This window comes from Erpetoichthys calabaricus, chromosome 8 (genome assembly GCF_900747795.2).
Source record: "Erpetoichthys calabaricus chromosome 8, fErpCal1.3, whole genome shotgun sequence".
In the NCBI taxonomy this organism is placed as follows: Eukaryota; Metazoa; Chordata; class Cladistia; order Polypteriformes; family Polypteridae; genus Erpetoichthys; species Erpetoichthys calabaricus.
The window spans coordinates 68,995,246-69,019,713 of record NC_041401.2 but is presented as its reverse complement, the minus strand read 5'-3'; the positions used below and the strand labels follow the sequence as shown (position 1 = coordinate 69,019,713).

Here is a 24,468-nt window from a genome sequence, read left to right as displayed (position 1 = left end):
GAATCTATGGAGTATTGTCAAGAGGAAGATGAGACACCAGACCCAACAATGCAGATGAGCTGAAGGCCACTATCAAAGCATCATGGGCTTCCATAACACCTCAGCCGTACCACAGGCTGATCGCCTCCATGCCACGTCACACTGATGCAGTAATTCTTACAAAAAGAGCCCCAACCAAGTATTGAGTGTGTACATAGACATACTTTTCAGTAGGCCAACATTTCTGTACTAAAAATGATTTTTTTTATTGGTCTTACGTAATATTCTCATTTTCTGAGATACTAAATTTTCAGTTTTCATTACCTGTAAGCCATAATCAGCAAAATAAAAAGAAATAAACGCTTGAAATATATCACTCTGTGTGTAATGAATCTATATATGAGTTTCACTTTTTGAATTGAATTACTAAAATAAATTAACTTTTCGATGATATTCTAATTTATTGAGATGCACCTGTATGTCATGCACTGGCAAAGCTGTCATTAGTACTTTCATTGCATAGAACAATCTTTAACTCAATAAAGTTCTCTCTTAAGAGGCTTACATTGCCAGGAGGCACAAGTGGGTTACTTCTATCACTTTTACTCTTTGAGGGCTGAATATTTTTTCAGTTGTCTTCATGCAGGCGCTGGCTGCTGGGCCTATAGGAGGATCTGATAAGAGAGCATAGCGAATGCTCAAAGCAAAATACTCTGTAGACAACGTTTTGCGTATTATTGCTGAATTGGACTCAGGCGTACTGCACTCCGATTTTGATGCAAGTGATTTGGAGATCAAAAATGAAAGTGATGTACCAGCATCAGCTGATCGGTCCATAGCTGATTGTTGAGCTGAATGCTTTCATGTAGCGACCGGCGGCTGCATGAAGACAGTACTGTACGTCATTATATGTCAACACCAGCCTCGAAAGAGTTAAATAAAAAGTGACAACTGGTTACGGCTATAAAGCCTTCGGCACCCAGCAACACCACAGCAGAGTGAACAGACCTGAATCAGACTTATGAGAAAGCAAACTTTCAGACTGACTCAAACAGCACTATAGAACAGCTGCAAGTATCTATCAGCTCCACTCAACGTATGCATTCTTAGTGCTTTGAGTTAAAAATAGAAGTACAGGAGACCTTTAGCATAACTGTATTGTACTACAAAGCTATAATAACTATTAATTCATTTTTCAATTTTGTAACTTCTATTCTATTATATACATTTACTAAAGATGCAAGCCCTTTGTTCAAAAGTAGTATGTGGTTTCAAATTATCTTTGCTTTCACACTCTATGATAACGGTCTTGTAAATATCAGAACATCACTCTTATTAAATCCAACTTACACCTGACTTTGTTATATCTCTGTAAAGCCTTTTCTTTAACTTCTTCCACTAAAAAAGGAGTCAAAGATTTAGAGAGCATCATTAATTTGTTCACAAAGTGCTAATCACACAGATGAATTAGGATTTCAGGTTATGATGACCAGGTATACATAGGAAAGGCATGATGACTTTTTTTAAAACGTATTTTTAAAATAAAGAGATGCTACTCTCAATGCAGACCCGCGCGTCAGCTGTTTTCAACTGCCAGTCAGACAATCTGCAAACTTGTGAGATGTCACAGGGTTAGCATAAAAGGACCTGATTGCTACCTACATCTATAACATCGGAGAACCTAAGAGACTCTAAAGATCACAAAGTGGGATATATTAAATATTCCCGTATTCACCTAGTAGCACTGCGATCACAGCTGCCTAAGAAGCTCCGTTACACCCTATCAGAGGAGATGATCATCTGAAGATGGAAAAGACGAAGCTCCAGAAGTGAGGATAAAGGTAAGGTGGAAAGGATTCAGACCTGTCCTGATGCCCTAAAATGAGAAATGTTCAACTGCTTTTATATGTGTTGTGTGAACTGTTGCATTTCATAGCAAGATGCAGGAAGTTCAGGTTCTGTGACATTTTGGGTATGGCGAAGAACTGGCTTAAACCCCTTATTATAGATGCTATTTTAATGTTGGATGGGGTTTCAGCAGAGTGAGTAGAAAAAGAGCGGGCATGGGCTGGCTGGAAATTTCTGTAAGTGAGCAATTGTGAAAAAGGGGAGCATAGGACAGTTGAAAATAATTCAGTGGTTCAGACACTGGACTCCTGGCTGACTCAGCAACAAAAATGATTTACTCTGTTACCAGTATTTTAAACAGTGAATCACTCTGAATGCTGGTCACTTCAAACAACAAAAAGGCATCTATCAGTATGCTTCATTCATGGATCCTACAAGCTAGACCTGCTCTTTTTAAAGGTTAATGACCTTAAATATAAACCTGTAGTACAATCTGAGCAGGTCTGACCTTGTCTTAATCCCACCTACAGCACTGCTATTGACAGCAGCAGCTATTATTCAAACCCTGAAGTTCTTGTGTGTTTAAAGGAGTTGCTATACTATATATATATATATATATATATATTTATATATATATATATATTATACTATATATACACATACAGTTAGGTCCATAAATATTTGTACAGAAACAACTTTTTTCTAATTTTGGTTCTGTACAATTACCACAATGAATTTTAAATGAAACAGTTCAGATGCAGTTGAAGTGCAGACTTTCAGCTTTAATTCAGTGGGGTGAACAAAACGATTGCATAAAAATGTGAGGTAACCTAAAGCATTTTTGAACACAATCCCTTCATTTCAGGGGCTCAAAAGTATTGGACAAATTAAATAACTGGAAATTAAAATGTTCATTTCTAATACTTGGTTGAAAACCCTTTGCTGGCAATGACAGCCTGAAGTCTTGAACTCATGGTCATCACCAGATGCTGGGTTTCCTCTTTTTTAATGCTCTGCCAGGCCTTTAATGCAGTGGCTTTCAGTTGCTGTTTGTTTGTGGGCCATTTCTGTCCGAATTTTAGTCTTCAACAAGTGAAGTGCATGCTCAATTGGGTTAAGATCTGGGGCCTCATGTATAAACGGTGCGTACGCACAGAAATGTTGCGTACAGAACATTTCCATGCTCAAATCGCAATGTAATAAAAACCTAAACTTGGCGTAAAGCCACGTACATTTCCACAGTACCTCATACCCTGGCGTACGCAATTTCTCCGCTCGGTTTTTGCAGACTGGCGGCACCCAGAGTCAAAGCAGTGCTACTGTTCCTGTGTGGTCACCCCCTTTCTTTCTTAGATCCATATCCTGACGCGGCTTTATAAATACACTGAAACTAACTGCATATTGTTTATTAATGTAATGCATCAGATTGTAATTACACCTGCAGCAATATAATGGACCAGGGAATAGCCATAGTATTCCAAATAACATAACTGCTTTAGCATTGTTACTCTCACTGCATCTTCTTCTTCTTTCAGCTGCTCCTGTAAGTGTTGCCACAGCAGATCATCTTTTTCCATATTACTCTCACTGCACCACTCAGAGTATTTATATCACTGTAGCTGAGTGGGGAATCACAGCAGCAGCTGATTGGAAAGATAATTATCGGTATACAGCATGAAGCAGACGCTGCCTCAGCCACGGCAAAACGCTTCAAAGCCTTTCTTGTATCAAGTCGCGGTTCAGAAAAAGTTTCATACCAAGAACTATAAATGCACTCAATAGTCCATCAAGTGCTCCTTGTAAAACTGTTTGTACTTATAAGTACAATCACCCCACTGTAAACTTGCACTAGTTATAATATTGCACAACCTGAGCCACTTTATAAAGCGTGTATTTACATATGATGACGATATCATTTTTAAGATGAAATGCAGCAAAATATGTTGATTATATTATACAGATAAAACTTTAACTTCATTTAAATAATCTGTATTGTTAATAATTAAACATGTGAGGACACGGTGCCGCAGTGCTAGCTAGTTCAGGGATTGTTCCTGCATTGTGTTGTATTCTTGCTGGTGCTGACGTGACACTGGAAGGATAGATGGATAGAATAATTAAACATGTGCTGCGAAGATATTTCAATGTTCCTTAAAAGTTTTGAAGAATCGGCGTTCTAAGCTTACTGATGGATTCACGTCTATTAGAGAGCTGATTGTGTGGCAATTTCTTGGAGAAAGAAAAGTAAGGACAGGAATTGGAGGTTAGTACGTTTGAAAGAGACAGTACTTCTGTAATAAATTATTTCATCGAAGGTCGCGCATTACACAGCAAGCCTCTTGCGTGAGACATGAACAAGCACTGTGCCACCGTGTTCCCATGTTTAATAACATGCTTTCATTCCTATCATCATGAAAAAGATATCACGTATATATATCTCAGTATTTTAATTATTCAGAGAGCTGTAATATCACGAATGCAATGGAATATGTGTCCTGTCGGAGAAAGAGAAAGCCCGTTTAAGAAGCAGGTAGTGATTCACACACAGAGAACAAAGAAGATCAAATACAGAACAAAGCATTTAACATGCTACTTTAGTTACAATGGGATTTGAGAAACTAGTAAATTAAACGATTTTAAGATGAACTTTACGATGTTCTACTTTAATGGCAAAATAAACTACGTGATTAAAGTGGAAATTTCGAGATTAAAGTTGACATCTCATGCTTTTTTCCCACTCTGTGCCTATTTTTTTTTTTGTCTGTACCCTAATAAGTTTTCATATGACACTCAGACGGTGGGCTACGACTCGCCTTTTCACGGCGACTTTGATATGTGACTTCTTTTTTTATTTCGGGCACTGTGCGACTTTGTGAACTTGAGCTTTTGAGTTTCTCCGACACTCTGTCACTCGATTAACTTCCTTTTGTTGTTTATATCACTGTTTAAACCAACAAATAGTATGTTTTTCCTTTGCCTCCACTTGGTAATCGCTGATATTCTTAAATTTTCTCCCGTGCTTTTCCCATTGTCTTTCACAGAAGGCTGAGCTTAAGGGCTATTTATATTGATTTGCATATTCAAAGAGGCATAATTCTGGGAGGAGCTGGGGCGGGACAGAAGGCGCGTGCATTACTTTTCATGCTGATCATTTTCCACTTCTTTGCTTTAATAAACTCCTGGGTTGCTTTGGCTGTATGTTTTGGGTCATTGTCCATCTGTATCATGAAACGCCGCCCAATCAATTTGACTGCATTTAGCTGGATTTGAGCAGATAGTATGTCTCTGAACACCTCAGAATTCATTCGGCTGCTTCTGTCCTGTATCACATCATCAATAAACACTAGTGTCCCAATGCCACTGGCAGCCATGCATGCCAAAGTCATCACACTGCCTCCACCGTGTTTTACAGATGATGTGGTATGCTTTGGATAATGAGCTGTTCCACGCCTTCTCCATACTTTTTTCTTGACATCATTCTGGTAGAGGTTGATCTTGGTTTCATCTGTCCAAAGAATGTTTTTACAGAACTGTTTTAGATGTTCTTTAGCAAAGTCCAATCTAGCCTTTCTATTCTTGAGGCTTATGAGTGGCTTGCACCTTGCAGTGCACCCTCTGTATTTACTTTCATGCAGTCTTCTCTTTACGGTAGACTTGGATATCGATACGCCTACCCCCTGGAGAGTGTTGTTCACTTGATTGGCTGTTGTGAAGGGGTTTCTCTTCACCATGGAAATGATTCTGCGATCATCCACTACTGTTGTCTTCCATGGATGTCCAGGTCTTTTTGCGTTGCTGAATTCACCAGTGCTTGCTTTCTTTCTCAGGATGTACCAAACTGTAGCTTTTGCCACTCGTAATATTGTAGCAATTGCTCGGATGGGTTTTTTCTGTTTTCGCAGCTTAAGGATGGCTTCTTTCACCTTTCATCGCATGTTGTCTGTTCACAGCAAAATCTTCCACATGCAAGCACCACACCAACAAATCAACTCCAGGCCTTTTATCTGCTTAATTGATAATGACATAACGACGGACTTGCCCACACCTGCCCATGAAATGGCCTTTGAGTCAATTGTCCAATTACTTTTGAGGCCCCTGAAATGAAGGGAGGATTGTGTTAAAAAAAATGCTTTAGTTGCCTCACATTTTTATGCAATCGTTTTGTTCACCCCACTGAATTAAGCTGAAAGTCTGCACTTCAACTGCATCTGAGTTGTTTCATTTAAAATTCATTGTGGTAATGTACAGAACCAAAGTAGAAAAAAGTTGTCTCTGTCCAAATATTTATGGACCTAACTGTATATATATTTATAATATATATATGTACACACACACACACACACACATACATATATACACATACAGTAATCCCTCCTCCATCGCGGGGGTTGCGTTTCCAGAGCCACCCGCGAAATAAGAAAATCCGCGAAGTAGAAACCATATGTTTATATGGTTATTTTTATATATTTTAAGCCCTTATAAACTCTCCACACTATTATAAACATTTCACGCACAGTTATACAGCATAAACCCTTTGTATTCTCTTAGATATTAGGTAAGATTCGTTGAATACAGTAAAACCTAAATATTATTTTAAAGATATCGAGCGTCTCCGATATCAATACGTTACAGCCATTACAACAGACAGGCCACTAGCAATAAATACGTACAATACAAGAAAAATTGTATACAGTAAAATGTGTGTACAGCGACACTAAACTATGTACATGTAATAAGTACTGTACGTAAATAATTAATTATGGTTACTCACCAACAATGACACGACGACTTGTCTGATAACGATGAGTTTAATTTTACTGCACAACAAAGGATAGCGTTACAGCTCTTCTAAAGGAGCCTCTTCAGGCGACTGTTTAGCACCACCGTTGTTCTTCTTCCATCACTCTTCAATCCAAATCCCTAAAGCAGATTCCATCCATACTACTGCCTTATCACGTCCACTTGCAACTCGTTTTGCGCCCTGATTAAAGGACACTGCGGCCGTAGATCTTATATGCTTTTCCTCCTTTTTAAATAAAAAGAATCGTGGACTCATTGATGCTGTAATAATGTCCTGCAGCGGTGTAGCTGTTCCCTTCCTTCAACATATCCAAAACTTTTACCTTTTCTGCAATCCTGAAGCATTAGCAGTAACGTGCATTAATTCTGAATGAGTGAGATTAGACTTCCTGGTTAATGCAGCATTCCGTTGCTGAGCCAATCAGCAGCACACAGGAACTTAACCGCGTGCTCTGATTGGGTAGCTTCTCAGCCATCCGCCAATAGCGTCCCTTGTTTGAATTCAAATGCGTCCCTTGTTTGAATTCAAATGGGCAAATTCAACTGAGGAAGCACACGTACTGTAGACCGCAGACATCCGCGAAGCAGTGAAAAATCCGCGATATATATTCACATATGCTTACATTTAAAATCCGCGATGGAGTGAAGCCGCGAAAGACGAAGCGCGATATAGCGAGGGATCACTGTATACATATTATATATACATATATACAGTCATGGCCGAAATTATCGGCACCCCTGGAACTTCCAGAAAATGCACCATTTCTCCCGGAAAATTGTTGCAATTACTAATGTTTTGGTATACACGTGTTTATTTCCTTTATGTGCATTGGAACAGCATAAAAAACAGAAAAAAAGCTAACAGCGCATCACTTTTTCCACATTTTGTTATGTTACAGCCTTATTCCAAAATGGATTAAATTCATTTTTTTCCTCAGAATTCTGCACACAACACCCTATAATGACAACGTGAAAAAATTTTACTTGAGATTTTTGCAAATTTATTAAAAATAAAAAAATTGAGAAAGCACATGTACGTAAGTATTCACAGAACTCCGCCAAGGATGGTCCTAAGCCCGGCTGAAAAAGGAGGAAGGTGGTCGCCCTGCCGAAGTGACCAGAACCAGGAAACCGGGGAAAACAGACAAGAAACCAATGGTCAGTTCCGAATCAAATTCTTCGTTTAATGCTACTGCATCCGGGGCAGCCGATGCACCAGTACTGGGGAACCAGGATGCTGGTGAAAAATGGGCTACTGGCCGAAGAAACCGAAATATCATCACGCCAAAAATGGAAATACGAATCGCCGTGTGGAACGTTCGAACTGGTCATCACGTCGGCCAAAAAGAAATCATTGCCAAAGAACTGCTGGGCTGCAAAATCGACATCGCAGCTTTATCTGAACTACAACTCACAGGATCAGGGCAGATGGTCGTCGAACCACCACTCATCGACGACCAGATGGTACTCTACTACTCGGGTGGAGAAAAGCGAGAAGCAGGAGTCGGATTCATGGTTGCCCATCACGCAGTCAATAGCGTCGTTGCATACCAGCCGATCTCTAATCGTCTTACAGTGCTCACCATCAAGGGCACCATCAAAACCCACCTCGTCACCATCTACGCACCAACCGAGACAAACCCAGACCCGGCCAAGGACGATTTCTACAACCAACTACAACACACGTTGGATTCGATCCCACAGACCGAATTGATTATACTGGCTGGAGATTTCAACGCCCACATTGGCGCCGACCGGACTGGGTGGGAGAGCACGATGGGTCGTTTTGGACATGGTGTAATCAATGACAACAGTTTGCGCCTCTTGTCCTTCGCCAACACCAACAAATTTACCATCGGAAACACCCAATTTCAACATCCAAAGAAGCATCAACTCACATGGCGAAATCCATCGAGCAACAACTCGGCGATGTTGGACTACATCCTGATCAACTCCCGTTTCCGATCATCACTCAAGGATGTCCGTTCGATGCGTGGCCCGGACTGTGGATCAGACCACTATCTTGTGTGTGCCGTGGTCAAAATTCGACTGCAAAGAGCCAAATGCAAATCGCGCTTATCGGCAAAACTTGACTGGAAATGCTTGTCAGATCCCGCTCGCAAGGCGGAATTTCAAATAGCATTATCCAACCGTTTCGCAGCATTGGTGCCATCCGAAGACGTCAACGTCGAAGAGCAACAAGTTTCGGATGCCATCATGGAAAGCGCCAAAGAACTATGTCCTCCCACACGCCACCGAACACAGCCGTGGATATCTGATGAATGCCTCGATATGGTAGAATGAACGAAAAAGTGTAAAGCTGGTCGACTTTGAGCGATATCGTCAGCTCAACAAGAACGTCCGACGCCGAATGAAGGAAGAACGCAAGGCTTACTGGAACCAAGTAGCGGCCGACTTGGAAGAAGCGGCCTCAAAGCACGAGTACCACACGATTTATCGAACGCTCCGACGCCTGAGTGGAAAAACCAAATCAACAAACGATAACATCCGAAAAGCCAATGGCACCTTCGTACGATCACCAACTGAGCAGTTACAGCATTGGAAGGAGTTCTTCAAGACACGGTACAACCACGACCCGCCACAAGGACCACTAGCAGAGCTGCCACTCATCGAGGCACCAGAGACCCCAATGTCCGATGATGAACCGACCCTGGCGGAGGTGAAGATGGCCATCCGGACTTTGAAAAATGGTAAAGCGCCTGGTGTGGATGCGATCACCGCGGAATTGATCAAGGCTGGCGGTGATGTTCTCCTCCAACGAGTGCACCTGCTTCCGCAAAACATTTGGCGTATAGAGACGATTCCAAGAACGTGGAAGAAGGCCATCATTATCCCAATCTTCAAGAAAGGTGACAACCGAGAATGCCAAAACTACCGTGGCATCAGTCTGCTCTCGATTGTTGGAAAAGTCTTCATGAAAGTAATCCAATCATGCCTGCAGAAGCATCGCAAACAAACAAGCCGCAAGGAGCAAGCCGGCTTCAGGCCTTGCCGCGGATGCTGTGACCAGATATTCAGCCTTCGCCAGGTTATGGAGGAGCGAATTCGATGTGGGAAACGGACGGTCATCGTCTTTATTGACTTTCGATCCGCGTTCGACTGCATCGATTGGCCAGCACTTTGGATGACGCTGGAGACCGAGCACATCCCACCAAAAGTCATCAAGCTACTGCGGGACAATTACAACGGATCATCGAGCCAAATACGCATCCGAAACAAGCTGTCGACTGAACTCGCCATTCGCACTGGAGTTCGCCAGGGAGACGTCGCCTCACCGCTGCTCTTCAACATCGTACTCGACGCCATTATGAGTAAAGTCTTCGGGGGCAGACGCGGAGTCCAGTTTGATGAAAATGGCACAGTGACAGATCTAATGTTTGCAGATGACAGCAGTGTGCTGGCTGAGGATGACGCCAAAGCCACGGACGCTCTCTACAAGATCGCCCGCGCCGCCCAGTCATATGGATTGAAGATAAACATTGAAAAGACGAAGGTGCTGACAACAGATGGATTGCCTGCAAATGTCCACCTCGACGGCATCCAAATACAGCAAGTTCAGCAGTTCAAATACCTTGGCTCACTGATCGAACAGAAGAAAGTCGCGTTGACGACGGAGATCCACAGTCGAATAGGTCAAGCAACCACAGCATTCACTTCTCTAAAGTGGTGCTTGTGGAAGCGAACTAATATTTCCATTCCGACCAAAATCCGCCCTTTCCGGACGCTGATCCGGCCGATTCTATTCTACGGATCCAAAACGTGGAAGGTGCTCAAGGCGGACCTCAACAAACTCGAAGTTTGCCAGATGCGTTGCCTCCGGCAGATATTACAAGTATCACTCCGAGACTGGCTTAGAAATGAGGACATCCGACGGAGATGTGACAACCAACTGCCAATCGAGGAACAAATTCAAACACGTCGACTGCGATGGTTTGGCCATGTATGTCGAATGGACGCGAGCCGACTACCACACCAACTCCTCTGGCGTGAACGACCCACCCAGTGGCGAATCCAACGAATGGCATCGAAGAAAACATGGTTAAAACAGGTCGAAGATGACATCAGAAATCGCAGAATAAATCTCGACGAGTTGTGAAGGAGATCCGACAACCATTGGCACCCACAGCGACGTATGGGCTTAGGAGCCGATCCAGACCCAACGCCAGCTAGGGATCAAAGAAGAAGAAGTATTCACGGACTTTGCCATGAAGCTCAAAATTGAGCTCAGGTGCATCCTGTTTCCCCTGATCATCCTTGAGATGTTTCTGCAGTTTAATTGGAGTCCACCTGTGGTAAATTCAGTTGATTGGACATGATTTGGAAAGGCACACACCTGTCTATATAAGGTCCCACAGCTGACAGTTCATGTCAGAGCACAAACCAAGCATGAAGTCAAAAGAATTGTCTGTAGACCTCCGAGACAGGATTGTCTCGAGGCCCAAATCTGGGAAAGGTTACAGAAAAATTTCTGCTGCTTTGAAGGTCCCAATGAACACAGTGGCCTCCATCATCCGTAAGTGGAAGAAGTTTGAAACCACCAGGACTCTTCCTAGAGCTGGCCGGCCATCTAAACTGAGCAATCGGGGGGAGAAGGGCCTTAGTCAGGGAGGTGACCAAGAACCCGATGGTCACTCTGTCAGAGCTCCAGATGTCCTCTGTGGAGAGAGGAGAACCTTCCAGAAGGACAACCATCTCTGCAGCAATCCGCCAATCAGGCCTGTATGGTAGAGTGGCCAGACGGAAGCCACTCCTTAGGAAAACGCACATGGCAGCCCACCTGGAGTTTGCCAAAAGACACCTGAAGGACTCTCAGACCATGAGAAAGAAAATTCTCTGGTCTGATGAGACAAAGATTGAACTCTTTGGTGTGAATACCAGGCGTCACGTTTGGAGGAAACCAGGCACCGCTCATCACCAGGCCAATACCATCTCTACAGTGAAGCATGGTGGTGGCAGCATCATGCTATGGGGATGCTTTTCAGCGTCAGAAACTGGGAGACTAGTCAGGATAAAGGGAAAGATGACTGCAGCAATGTACAGAGACATCCTGGATGAAAACCTGATCCAGAGTGCTCTTGACCTCAGACTGGGGCGACGGTTCATCTTTCAGCAGGACAACGACCCTAAGCACACAGCCAAGATATCAAAGGAGTGGCTTCAGGACAACTCTGTGAATGTCCTTGAGTGGCCCAGTCAGAGCCCAGACTTGAATCCGATTGAACATCTCTGGAGAGGTCTTAAAATGGCTGTGCACCAACGCTTCCCATCCAACCTGATGGAGTTTAAGAGGTGCTGCAAAGAGGAATGGGCGAAACTGGCCAAGGATAGGTGTGCCAAGCTTGTGGCATCATATTCAAAAAGACTTGAGGCTGTAATTGCTGCCAAAGGTGCATCGACAAAGTATTGAGCAAAGGCTGTGAATACTTATGTACATGTGATTTTTCTGTTTTTTTATTTTTAATAAATTTGCAAAAACCTCAAGTAAACTTTTTTCACGTTGTCATTATGGGGTGTTGTGTGTAGAATTCTGAGGGAAAAAATGAATTTAATCCATTTTGGAATAAGGCTGTAACATAACAAATTGTGGAAAAAGTGATGCGGTTAATACTTTCCAGATGCACTGTATATACACATACATATATATAAATATATATACATATACATACATATAATATATACATATGATATACACACATATATATATACATATTATATATATACACACACATATATATATATATACATATTATATATATACACACACATATATATATATATACATATTATATATATACACACAAATATATATATATATACATATTATATATATACACACAAATATATATATATATACATATTATATATATATATATATATATATATATATATATATATATACACACATATTATATATATATATATATACACACATATATATATATATATATATATATACACACATATTATATATATATATATATACACACATATTATATATATATATATATATATATATATATATATATATATATATATATATATATATATATATATATATATATATATATATATATATATATATATATACATATACACACACACACACACACACACACACACTTTTGGAGCTTCTGTAATATTTTAGTTTCCGTTTGTTGTTAAATAAAGTATCTAGCTATGATGGAAATCATCTACTGACTATGGGCTGAAATAGATGATTTTTATTTATCTAGAGTGCATGTCTCCCAGGTTCCTAGCTGTTTAAATTAATGGATAAAACTTTACTGAAAGGAAATGGGTATGAAAAATAATTGTTTATGGGGAATACCACGCCTGAATATTTAGAAAAAATAACAGTCTATTTTTTTCTGAATCTATGGTCAAGTGAATAAAATCAGTGGAAAGCAAGAATATTTACAAGAGCCTTTTATCTCCTGTGGGTTGGCAGTAGCTTCTGCAGGCTCAAAAGCTCCAGTTCTCAACACATAATCAGTGTTTAGTGCCATGGTGTTTACCCAATGAGCATGACCTTGAAGTGTACGGCACAGCACCCCCTGTAAGACAGTTAAAAAGACATGAATAATAATCCATCTAGTTTAAGAAAGACTGAAGCTAGAAGAATACATCAGCTGCTTGGCTAAAACAAACACACATGACTCTCACACTTACATCCTGTGCCCTCCACACTTTTATAGTCCGATCCTGAGAAGAGGAATAAAGTAGTCCATCTCCTCCCCACTTTACACAAGTTACTGACTGTGTGTGTCCTGTTAGGATTTTTTCGCATTTTCCCAACACTGTATCCCAAATCCGCACTGTACAGTCCTTTGAAGCACTGGCCAAGTAGCGACATTCAGCGTTTCTTTAAAAAAAAAACAAAAAAAAAAAACCAACAATCAATGAAAGATAATTTTATCGTATTTCTTTACCTATTTCACTCTAAACTGTCAAGAATTAAGCAAATATTTGGAAATTGTGAGAAGTTCTCCTTAAGTATATTCAACATTTAAAGGTGCTTTGAATGAGAACAATTTACACTTTTAACAGCACAGGAAACATTAGTTAGTTATGACATCTAAAAACTGTATATACTAACAGAATGTTGCACCATTTTTAAAATACATGGTAAAATTCCATGAGCAGAAGGACATAGTTCAGACATCACTTTAACACCTTTGTACTCACATGTGAAGTGGCTCCCAACAGAGCCATGTGATCCACTTTGTATGTCCTGATAGTACTCTGCCTACTTGGTTTCCTGTGTGTGGGTCCCATAGAAAAATCTGCCAAAAGATAAGAACATTGAGTCATTCAAGATGCAAGTTTACAAGTTCTTTCTAAAACACATTCTTTATGGTTGTGTACGACTGTTAACCATCCATCATACAAAGTCACTCAAAAGGCAAGTAAAATTCACATATTGAAAAATAATGGAAGAATAATAAATCAAGAGAAAATAAAACTGTATTTTATTAACTAATCCCACATCACACATTACCATAGGAGTCAGCAGAAACAAAATTTGAAACAACCAATTTTGACAACGTATATCCTTCAATTCTAAAAATAAAGCATGCAAGTAGCAATAAGCTGCAATTTTTCTAAGCACTGATGAAGCAAATACAACCATGATGTATTGGACATATAAGACATTACTGCTGACTGTATGGAAAACCTGTGTTTTGAAGGTACAGTAATCCCTCGCTATATCGCGCTTCGACTTTCGCGGCTTCATTCTATCGCGGATTTTATATGCAAGCATATTTAAATATATATCGCGGATTTTTCGCTGCTTCGCGGGATTCTGCGTACAATGGGTCTTTTTACTTCTGATACATACTTCCTCAGTTGGTTTGCCCAGTTGATTTCATACAAGGGACACTATTGGCGGATGGCTGAGAAGCTACCCAATCAGAGCACGCAGTTAAGTTCCTGTGTGCTGATTGGCTCAGCGACGGAGCACAGAATTCAATTCCGCTGCATTAACCAGGAAGTCTCGTCTCGCTCATTCAGCATCAACGTGCTCCTGCTACTACTTCAGGGGCCGTGCCCAAGCGCCAACGATTTCCGAAAAGGTAAAAGTTTTGGATATGTTGAAGGAAGGGAACAGCTACACCGCTGCAGGACGCCGTTACGGAATCAATGAGTCCACGATTCTTTTTTATTTAAAAAGGAGGAAAAGAATATAAGATCTATGGCCGCAGTGTCCTTTAACCAGGGCGCAAAACGAGTTGTAAGTGGATGTAATAAGGCGATAGTTCGGATGGAATCTGCTTTAGGGATCTGGATTGAAGACTGCCAGAAGAAGAACAACTGCAGTGCTACACAGTCGCCTGAAGAGGCTCCTTTAGAAGAGCTGTAACGCTCTCCTTTGTTGTGCAGTAAAATTAAACTCATCGTTATCGGACAAGTTGCCGTGTCATTGTTGGTGAGTAACATAATTAATTTTCTACATACAGTACTTATTACATGTACATAGTTTAGTATCACTGCACACACATTTTACTGTACAGTATACAATTTTTCTTGCATTGTACGTATTTATTGCTGGTGGCCTGCCTGTCGTAATGGTTGTAACATATGGGATATCGGAGACGCTCGATATCTTTAAAATAATATTTAGGTTTTACTGTATATAAACAGTGTGTTTACATATATAATTTCAATGAATCTTACCTAATATCTAAGAAAATACAAAGGGTTTATGCTGTATAATTGTGCAGGAAATGTTTATGAGTGTGTGGGTGAGTTTATAAGGGCTTAAAATATATAAAAAATAACCATATGAACATATGGTTTTTACTTCGCGGATTTTCACCTTTCGCGGGGGGTTCTGGAATGCAACCGCCGCGATCGAGGAGGGATTACTGTATAACAAACTCCTCTTCAAGTAAACATGGAGAAGAAAAATAAATGTACAAGGCAGGCAAATAGATTCATTTGTTTTATTCTCATTTATATTTCATTGAAAACTTCTATCATGTTGAATTTTAAAAACACAATTACTATTTCAATTTATGTAGAAATGTGGTTTGACCCAGAAAACTTGGCAAATGCTTCCGGTCATTTGTAAGTAAAATGACGTAACGATTTGCAATGCTTCCTTAAACCTCCAATGCTTTGAGTTCAAAACCTTCCCTGAGCGCGGACTCTTCATTTTCACAAAGGTATCCTCTGGTTGCTAGGTTGATTAGCTGTTGAAGTTGTGAGTGAATGTTAGTTACTTTTTAAAATTTTGATTTAAAAAATGGGCATATGCAACTGTAGAAGAAATTTGTAAAAGATCCTATCCAATCATAAACAAAGAGCATCAACCTGGTGTGTAAATAAAAGCATAGCATTTATGAATAATTGAGATGCTTTTTGGCAAAGGTCTGGAGTTTTCAGGAGTGATGGTCTTCATCCTAACTGGTGAGGTTTTGTTTTTATTTCATTCCAAAATATATCAGCAAAACTGTGTGGCTGACTAATCAGAAACCATCCAGGCTGTAGCCTTATTATCTTAAATCACAAGCCATTTTTTATCCCACTTGTTACTCTTTTATAGCTGCTAACAGAAGCCCTGCTCTATGGCATTTTATAAATTTTGTCCTAAGGCAAACTTTAATAATTTTATAATCACAGAATAAAACTCATAATCATAGACCAAGAGTCAAAAATGAGATCCTCTACTCTGGTACCTGTATTACTAATTTAATTAAAATTAAAACAAAAAATACCACTACAAAAACATCCTTGCAATTTAAAATGCTGCTTACTAAACATTTACACTCTTGGAAATAATGCTGCCTCGGTAAATGATATTATATTAAGTGCAAAATTTGATTTTTGAGTATTCTCACTAAAATCTGGTTTAGTAAATCTGACACTATTACCTTAGCCAAGGCATCACTTCATAAATCAAGAGATACTGGTTGAGGAAGTAGCCTTGGGATAATTCTGTGTGATTAACTACAATCAGCTTCTAAAAATCTAAGCAAACTCATATTCTTTGAATCACTTGTTAAATATTAAGAGAGATTCCAGCACAATTGCAATACTAGTCTACAGACTACTAGGGCCATATCTATTGTTCATGACTGAATTTGGTAGCCTTTTATCCGATTTAGCCATAAATTGTGCTCATGTACTGGTGATGGTGGATTTTAATATACACAATGATGCATTTGTTATACTCAGTGGGGTACTGCCAGATTGTCAATGGCCTGACTCATAGTCATAACCACAAATTAGATCTAATTAATACTTACTGACTTTAGATTAAAAATGTAACTATTATGCCCTTAAATCATTTCAGATAATTACTTAATTACGTTTAATTTGGTTTTGCTCTTACAAGTAAAATTTGTGAATTTCCCCCTGGGACTAATAAAGTATCTATCTATCTATCTATCTATCTATCTATCTATCTATCTATCTATCTATCTATCTATCTATCTATCTATCTATCTATCCAAGTACACTTGCAGATTAAAACAAAGATAGTGCAATATCTAGATTGTAAATCTGCATAAAAATTTGTAAATATTTAAAAAAAGTCTCTTATCATAATTGTGGAAAACAATTTGGACTGGCTAACATCAAATTATAATGTGACCTTGAAAGAGGATTTGGATACTGCAGATCCCGTTAAAAATTATTAAAGCACCTAGAAACTCATAAAAAGCTCCAGGTCTTCCAAATTAAATGGACAGAGAGTGTTAAAAGGTATAAAAAAGCTCTCTTTATAGCCTGGTTAGACTATTATTCTAGATTAATAGATAACAAAAGTCATAATCTTCATGTATGGTTTAGAACAGTGACTAATCTATGCAATGCAAAATACCTAAAGACATTAGCAGTCCAGAATTCATAAACTTGAATCATCACCAAGGAAACTTAATACTAGGTTAGCAAACCCCGCCTCATCTTGCATGCACCACTTTAGCAATTTTAATTTGGTAACAGAACAGGAAGTCTTAACTTTAATTTCTAAAATGAAGCCTTCTACTTGATCCTTTGACCCAATCGCAACAAAACTAGTAAAACGCAAAAATAGATGATCTGGCAGCACATACTCTTAAAATTATCAATAGTTTATTACTGAATGGTGCAGTTCCTGATGCACTGAAAGTGTCAGTTATTAGACCATTACTTAAAAAGGAAAAGCATAATCTTAACAATTACAGTAACATTTCAAATGTACCTTTTCTGTCAGAAATACTTGAAAAAGTAGTTGCTACTCAGCTTCTGTGTCACCTTGCACATTACAATTTATTTGATAAATTCTAGTCTGGTTTGCACACTGGACAAAGTACTATAACTGCACTACCCCTTGTAGTAAAAGACATTCAAATATCCTCTGTTGAAGGAAATTCAACAGTAATCATGCTGTTAGATTTAAGCACAGAGACTGACACCATTGGCCATTCTGTTTTACTACACATTGGTGGATTAGTTCTTATTTATCAAATCGATTTTAGTACGTACAGAAATGTACCGACGATACTCCATCACTATACTTGAGAAATTAAACATGGTGTCCAACTGAGTTCCATGCTGAGGCTTTGACTATTTTCCCTTTACATGCTTCCCTTGAGAACTATCGTTAGAAAACATAACATTAATTTTCACTAACATGCAAATGACAGCCAACTATATCCTTCTTTTGGACCAAATGACATTTATCTGATGCGGTTATTAATTAGTTGCATCAGCAAATTAAAGGAGTGGATGGATAAGAACTATTTCTCTATGAATACAGAAAAAACAGAAATGCTATTTATTGGCGGGGGGAAATGATGTTGACCGCAGTCAAATTTTATGGACTCACCATAAGTTTTACTGAATCACCATGCAATTTAGGGGTTATCTACACTATTAGCATGTCACTTAAAACACAAACATAATATGTTTTCTAAATATGCAGGATACTGATAAATTAATTCTTACATTTATTCCTAGTAGGACCGACTACTGAACTATGTTATTCACTGGCTGTACAAATCATTCTTTATTAAGTTTTCAGTTAATTCAAAATGCTGCTTCAAGAGTTATTACACAACCCAGAAAGCAGAAACACATAACTCCAGTTCTCAAGAGTCCAAGAATTAATAAATAACAGTGGGAGGTTGAGCTTTAGGTTACAGGGCCCCAAAGCTGTGGAATGATCTACCTGCTTACATAAAAGCGGCCCCTTCAGTCTCGGCTTTTAAATCGAAGCTGAAGATCTACTATTTTATTCTAGCATACCTTACTAAAGCTGCTAAATAATGCAGTATTTATAAGCCATTACCAATCCTCCTCTGTTCTGTTTCTCTTTTGGATATCTTGCTGTGGCACTTGATGCCACTGCTCTATTGCCAAGCAGCTCTCCTGCATATGGAAAAATCATCTCAGATAAACGAACATTGGAATCATCAGATGGAAAGATTCTCCTATTAGACTGGAGAAGCCAGCTGACACTATAGAATACCCAGGAGGGGGTAGACAGCTAGTAGGAAAGGTCTGCATGACAGAGACTGTGTCTGACTTTGTTTTTTTCTTTTACAGTTTTAATGTAGTCTGTTGTCAACTGGCCACAGTTCATCAATTCATTAACTGACAGATATTGTTAGCTTCTACTTATATTTATCACATTCTATTTTAACAAATCTATATTTTTATATGTACTAATTCTGTATTTAGTAATTAGTCAAATCAAAGGCTGTATTTTACCTGAGAATTTGTTTGCAGCAGTCTGCACCTGCACTCAATGAAGAGCGCTACACAAAAATAATTTTTATTGTACATTAAGTTTTATAAATCCTTTATAGTGTGAATCAGAGTTTATAATACAGTGAAAAGTGCATTCCAGTGTTATTTAGCATCACACAGTTGCACTGTCTCATAAAGAATTATGCAGTTTGACTAGACTGTGATATAATGGTAACATTTATTTGCAACACTAACCATTTCTGGCAAGCTGCTTATGTTTTAAGAATGCTCAAGATGAACTGTTAGTAGAACATTAAGTACTATAGGAATGCTTGGACGTAACAGTAAAATGTACTACCAGTGAAGGCTAACTGCAGCATTGCTTAATATTTTTAGACATATAGACAAACACTGAACACTAGTAAAACAAAAGCAAACAGGAGTTGAGAAAGTAAAATATTATAAGGATGGGAGACATGAAAAATGATGAAAAGAAAAAAATCAAACAAAAAAAAAAAAACCACATTATGCTCAAACATTTAAAAGTATCAAGTGATTGACAACACTAAAGATTAAAAGAAAACCACCACACTTTACTGGATTATAAATGACTAGTGCTTGATTTGTAATTTTTTTTGCACAACACATTTAATCTGCATTAGGCAGAGGGGATAGGTTTTCAGTTTTGGGGCGCAATAAATATTATTTCTGACTACTCTTAGCCAGCAGTGTTTCTTCTGGTGCCTATTGGTCACTACATGCAGTCAACCTAAAGACCTACAGTATATACTGCTTGAGTAAAAGATCACATATACTGTAAAATACATTATGACTTTCTCTGTCAGCATAAAGCCATAACATCAAGATGGAACTAAGATAATGTGTCTTTACTTATACAAAACCAAAGTTATTAAGAGACAAGGAGTGTAAGTCTTTACGGATAATTGATATTGTTTTTTTGTTGGGATTTTAAATCTTGGTGGGTTGGCACCCTGCCCGGGATTGGTTCCTGCCTTGTGCCCTGTGTTGGCTGGGATTGGCTCCAGCAGACCCCCCGTGACCCTGTGTTCGGATTCAGCGGGTTGGAAAATGGATGGATGGATGGATGGATTGATTTTAAATCTTAATCTTAACACATTCTTAAATGGACATTGTGTAGTATTTATACCACTAGGATACAATGACTTAGAGCCAACCCAAGTACAAACTACCGTGAAGAAAGAAGAAGTGCCTAATGGTATTGCATGGGGCTAGGCTAATAAATGGGAAAGAGGCGTTTATGTTTTTGGACACACAAAGGTGTTCTTTTTACTTGACTTTCTTATGTCATGTCACATACCTGACTATTTTTGCAGCCTGAGGCCAGTTTCTTTCCATCTGGAGACCAGGTGATTGAGAGGACCCAGTGTTTGTGTCCTGCAACAGAAAAAAGATGTTAAAGCCATTAGCAATCAACATAGACCACCATGTTAAGTACATTTTCACCATTAATTCTAACCTTTGGCTGTGAAATGTGGAGTTTCTGTGCTCAGATCCCAAAAGCGGACAGTTGTGTCTCCAGAGCCACTGGCTAAGTACCTGCAATAACAGAAAAAAAATAATGTAGAGGAACCCTCACAAAAAGTGATCAGCTCATTTTCCCCGGTGCAGTTCACCAAGGATACAGCTAATACTTACTTGCCAGTAGGGCTGAATGCCACTGAAATGACAGCCTCAGTGTGCCCCTCCAGGGAGCTGGTACAACGGGACACAGCCCTCACCTTAAATATGGCTTGAGGCTGGTACACAATGTCAAGCACCTTCTCGGTCTCTAATTTCTGCCCATCCAGTGTTTGTACCAGGGAACCTACTACCTCCTGCTCATTGACGTAGAACACTAAAGGGAGGGGGTCCTCCTGAAATGATAACAGAGGTGAAAAAGAGAGTTTGGCTTTTGCAGTAATATATGAAATCTTTTAGTATCATCATCCATGGATTACCTGGACAGTACCACCTAAACAATTATTAAGACTTCCTACTTCAAAGTGCTATGAAACAGAAGTAAAAACATTACTAGAATAAACATGAGATTACTGGTCAGTTGACACTAAAATTATGGATTAAAAATAAGGTGAGAATACAATGGAAGTGCAGACATCATTTGGATGTCTAGTTTAACCAATCGGTCAATTAACCATTTGCAAGCACCATCATAGGGTTCTTTACAAAACGAACAAAAATTTATTTTGTTACGTGTTTGACTACTATGCCAACCTCAAAAAGACGCAGCTACAGATACTAGATAAAGGAAGGAGATCAAGGCTGGATGATTCGACGAGTTAACAACTGTAGTGCTACAAGAGGCTGCTTAGTATTGTGGTAAACAGTATTAGGTAGGGACAAGGCCACTGTACTTCAAAATTGAATATGTTGGATTGTAATGTGAAAGATTAATTTGAGCAAATGCCAAATTAACAGAATTCTACCTTGCTGGAGTTAGTTTCTATTTTCATCAGTACTAACAATTAACAAAAAAACAACTCAAAGCCACCATTACCTTCTGAAGCAGGGCATTGCAGACCAACTGTAGCTTGTCTGGAGTGACATCAATGGGAACATCAAATGGAGAGGCCAGAAGCTCCCCACTCTCATCTTTGAACTGAATCAGCAGCCGCTGCACGTTCTCACTCATGTTTGTGGCTGAAAGGTACACAAGTGTGTTGCTAAATTCTTCTTTCTTGTGCAGTATTGCTCCTGGGTTTGTAAAATACAAAAAAGGACCAATTTGTTTAATTCCATGGCCATGTTAGTGTCTCTTTTAAAAATTAAATGGATGACATGGAAGCCACCCAGTCAGTGAACAGGTGCTACACTAATAGTGCTTTTGTAAGTATTTTTCTGTTATTTAAAATTTATATTGTGCAATCTATAACTACAACATATATATTTAAGACCATTTTCACAAGTACAATGCTGATAGCAATTTGTGCACAATAATTTAGACTTTTTTCCTGAAACCCATTTCAGACCATATGTATCTGAAAATCCAAAAGGCCACTGAAACTGCAGTGTTTTTCTTGTATGATATGTGTACCAATGTTAAGCTGCTCCAGTCATGAAGTAAGCACTGTCCTGTTACTGCTTCAATGCTGTATTGTGTTCTAACACACGGCCGTGCCTATCAGCGGGAAATGGCTCACTTTTAGTGATGATGTTCAAAACCATACGTTTACTCACAAGACACTGGAACTAAACTGTGAATACAGACTTTTACATGGAAACCAGGCGGACAATAAGCTGTGATTCATTGTCGTAAAACATATGACAACTTTATTTTTGGCGTTTGTAAACACTATTCTGTTATAAGTATGTGAATGGGTTTATGGAGGAGGCCTCCTGAATTGCTCTTTTATTACGTGTCGCAAGCATGCCACTGCACCGTACGTACAACTCAGTAACCACACTGCCCTGCTTAAATTTGTCCTTCACTGCATAGTGCTACCCACTGTCAAACATTTAAAAAGCTCATGCTTTAAAATAACAATACGGTTAATTTATTTTATCAAAACTACAGTATAGCATAATGTGCACGGGGGTGGTTTGTTGCTACCCAAAATACTAAGATTGGAGCTAAGGATTTGCTGAGGACAACAATACCAACGACTCATAAAATATAAGGCAGAATGTGACAGCCCAGCTGCTTCTTCATTCCCTCGCTCGCATACAGTAGAAATGATTCGTACAAGCTCAACCGAGAAAGGACTGAGGGATACACAAATAAAACAAATGGATGTCTGTTCACTCAACGACACAATTCAGCTTAACTAAGTCACAAGTACACTTGCATAGAATTCAGCTTAACTAAGTCACAAGTACGCCTGCATAGGCGGTGTACTTTAAAAATAGTGTTTAGTAAACCTACACCACTATGTCTAACATATCCGAGTGTACTCTCCTTTGAGAGTTTCAATTGTATATGGTTATTTTGGTAAACAGAACCTAGCACTTAGCTATTCATATTTGGGATGTCAATGCTGGAAAGAACATGACATTCCGGTGTCATCGAAATATTAACGTTACTTACACGGTTATGAAAGGAACTTGTTAGTTAAGAAAGCCACTATTTCTTTACAAGGCGGTTCACTTAGTACCGTTCGTGCATCATATATACCCCTTAACACACTTGTGTCATCGCCTCACCTTCTCACTTATTTCTGAAGACTAACAATTCTACCGAATTCATGCGCCAAGCTTCAGCACCTCTCCATCACACGTGGGTCCAACACAACGTCGCGTTAGAGTGACGTCATGCGTCGCGTATTTCTACGAGCCTGCCGCTGCTCTTCCTTTTTTTGTTGATCATCAGTCCTTGTTGGAAGGAAGTCTGTGTACCTGGTATACCATAAATCAGCTACATACATTTTGTGCACGGGATCTGCTTTAACACTTTAACACACAGTTTGGCGGACTGAAATACAACTAACCCATTTTCATATTAGGAAAATTTAAGTTAGATTTATTACTGTTGAGTACGATGAAAACATCAATCGATTGCTAGTAGTGCAGAATGCAGCTGCTAGAATCTTAACTGGGAAAAGAAAATCCGAGCACATCTCTCCAGTTCTGATGTCACTACATTGGTTACCTGTGTCATTTAGAATTGACTTTAAAATACTGCTTATGGTTTACAAAGCCTTAAATAATCTTGCTCCATCCTATATTTCAGAATGTCTTTCACCTTACACTCCAAATCGTAACATTAGATCCTCAATTGAGGGTCTGCTTAAAATTCCAAGAGCTAAACTTAAAAGAATTGGTGAGGTAGCCTTCTGCTGTTATGCACCTCAAATCTGGAATAGCCTGCCAATAGAAATTCGCCAGGCTAATACAGTGGAGCACTTTTAAAAGCTGCTAAAAACCCATTATTTTAACATGGCTTTCTCATAGCTTCATTTTAGTTTAATCCTGATATTCTGTATATGCATTTAATTATCATTATCATTCATGGTGGCTCGGAAATCCATACTAAACCCTACTTTCTCTGCTGTTCTTTTTCCATTTTCCTGTGGTGGCGATCTGCGCCACCACCACCCGATCAAAGCACCGTGCTGTCCCTACATTGATGGATTAAAGGCCAGAGGTCCACATGACCACCGTCATCAAATT

General features: G+C 39.2%; 1 protein-coding gene across 1 annotated transcript; it reads right to left on the bottom strand.

Moving 5' to 3' along the window:
* Window positions 1-540: 540 nt before the first annotated feature.
* Window positions 541-23,596, bottom strand: nle1 (notchless homolog 1 (Drosophila)). Its single transcript, XM_051931231.1, has 10 exons — window positions 23,387-23,596; window positions 21,860-22,056; window positions 21,001-21,218; window positions 20,822-20,901; window positions 20,663-20,739; window positions 13,834-13,931; window positions 13,318-13,510; window positions 13,067-13,202; window positions 1,330-1,377; window positions 541-653 (listed from the first exon to the last, which is right to left on the bottom strand). The coding sequence occupies exons 2-10, from the start codon at window positions 21,992-21,994 to the stop codon at window positions 541-543; spliced, it is 1,098 nt and encodes a 365-aa protein (XP_051787191.1). The 5' UTR covers window positions 21,995-22,056; window positions 23,387-23,596.
* Window positions 23,597-24,468: the final 872 nt, after the last annotated feature.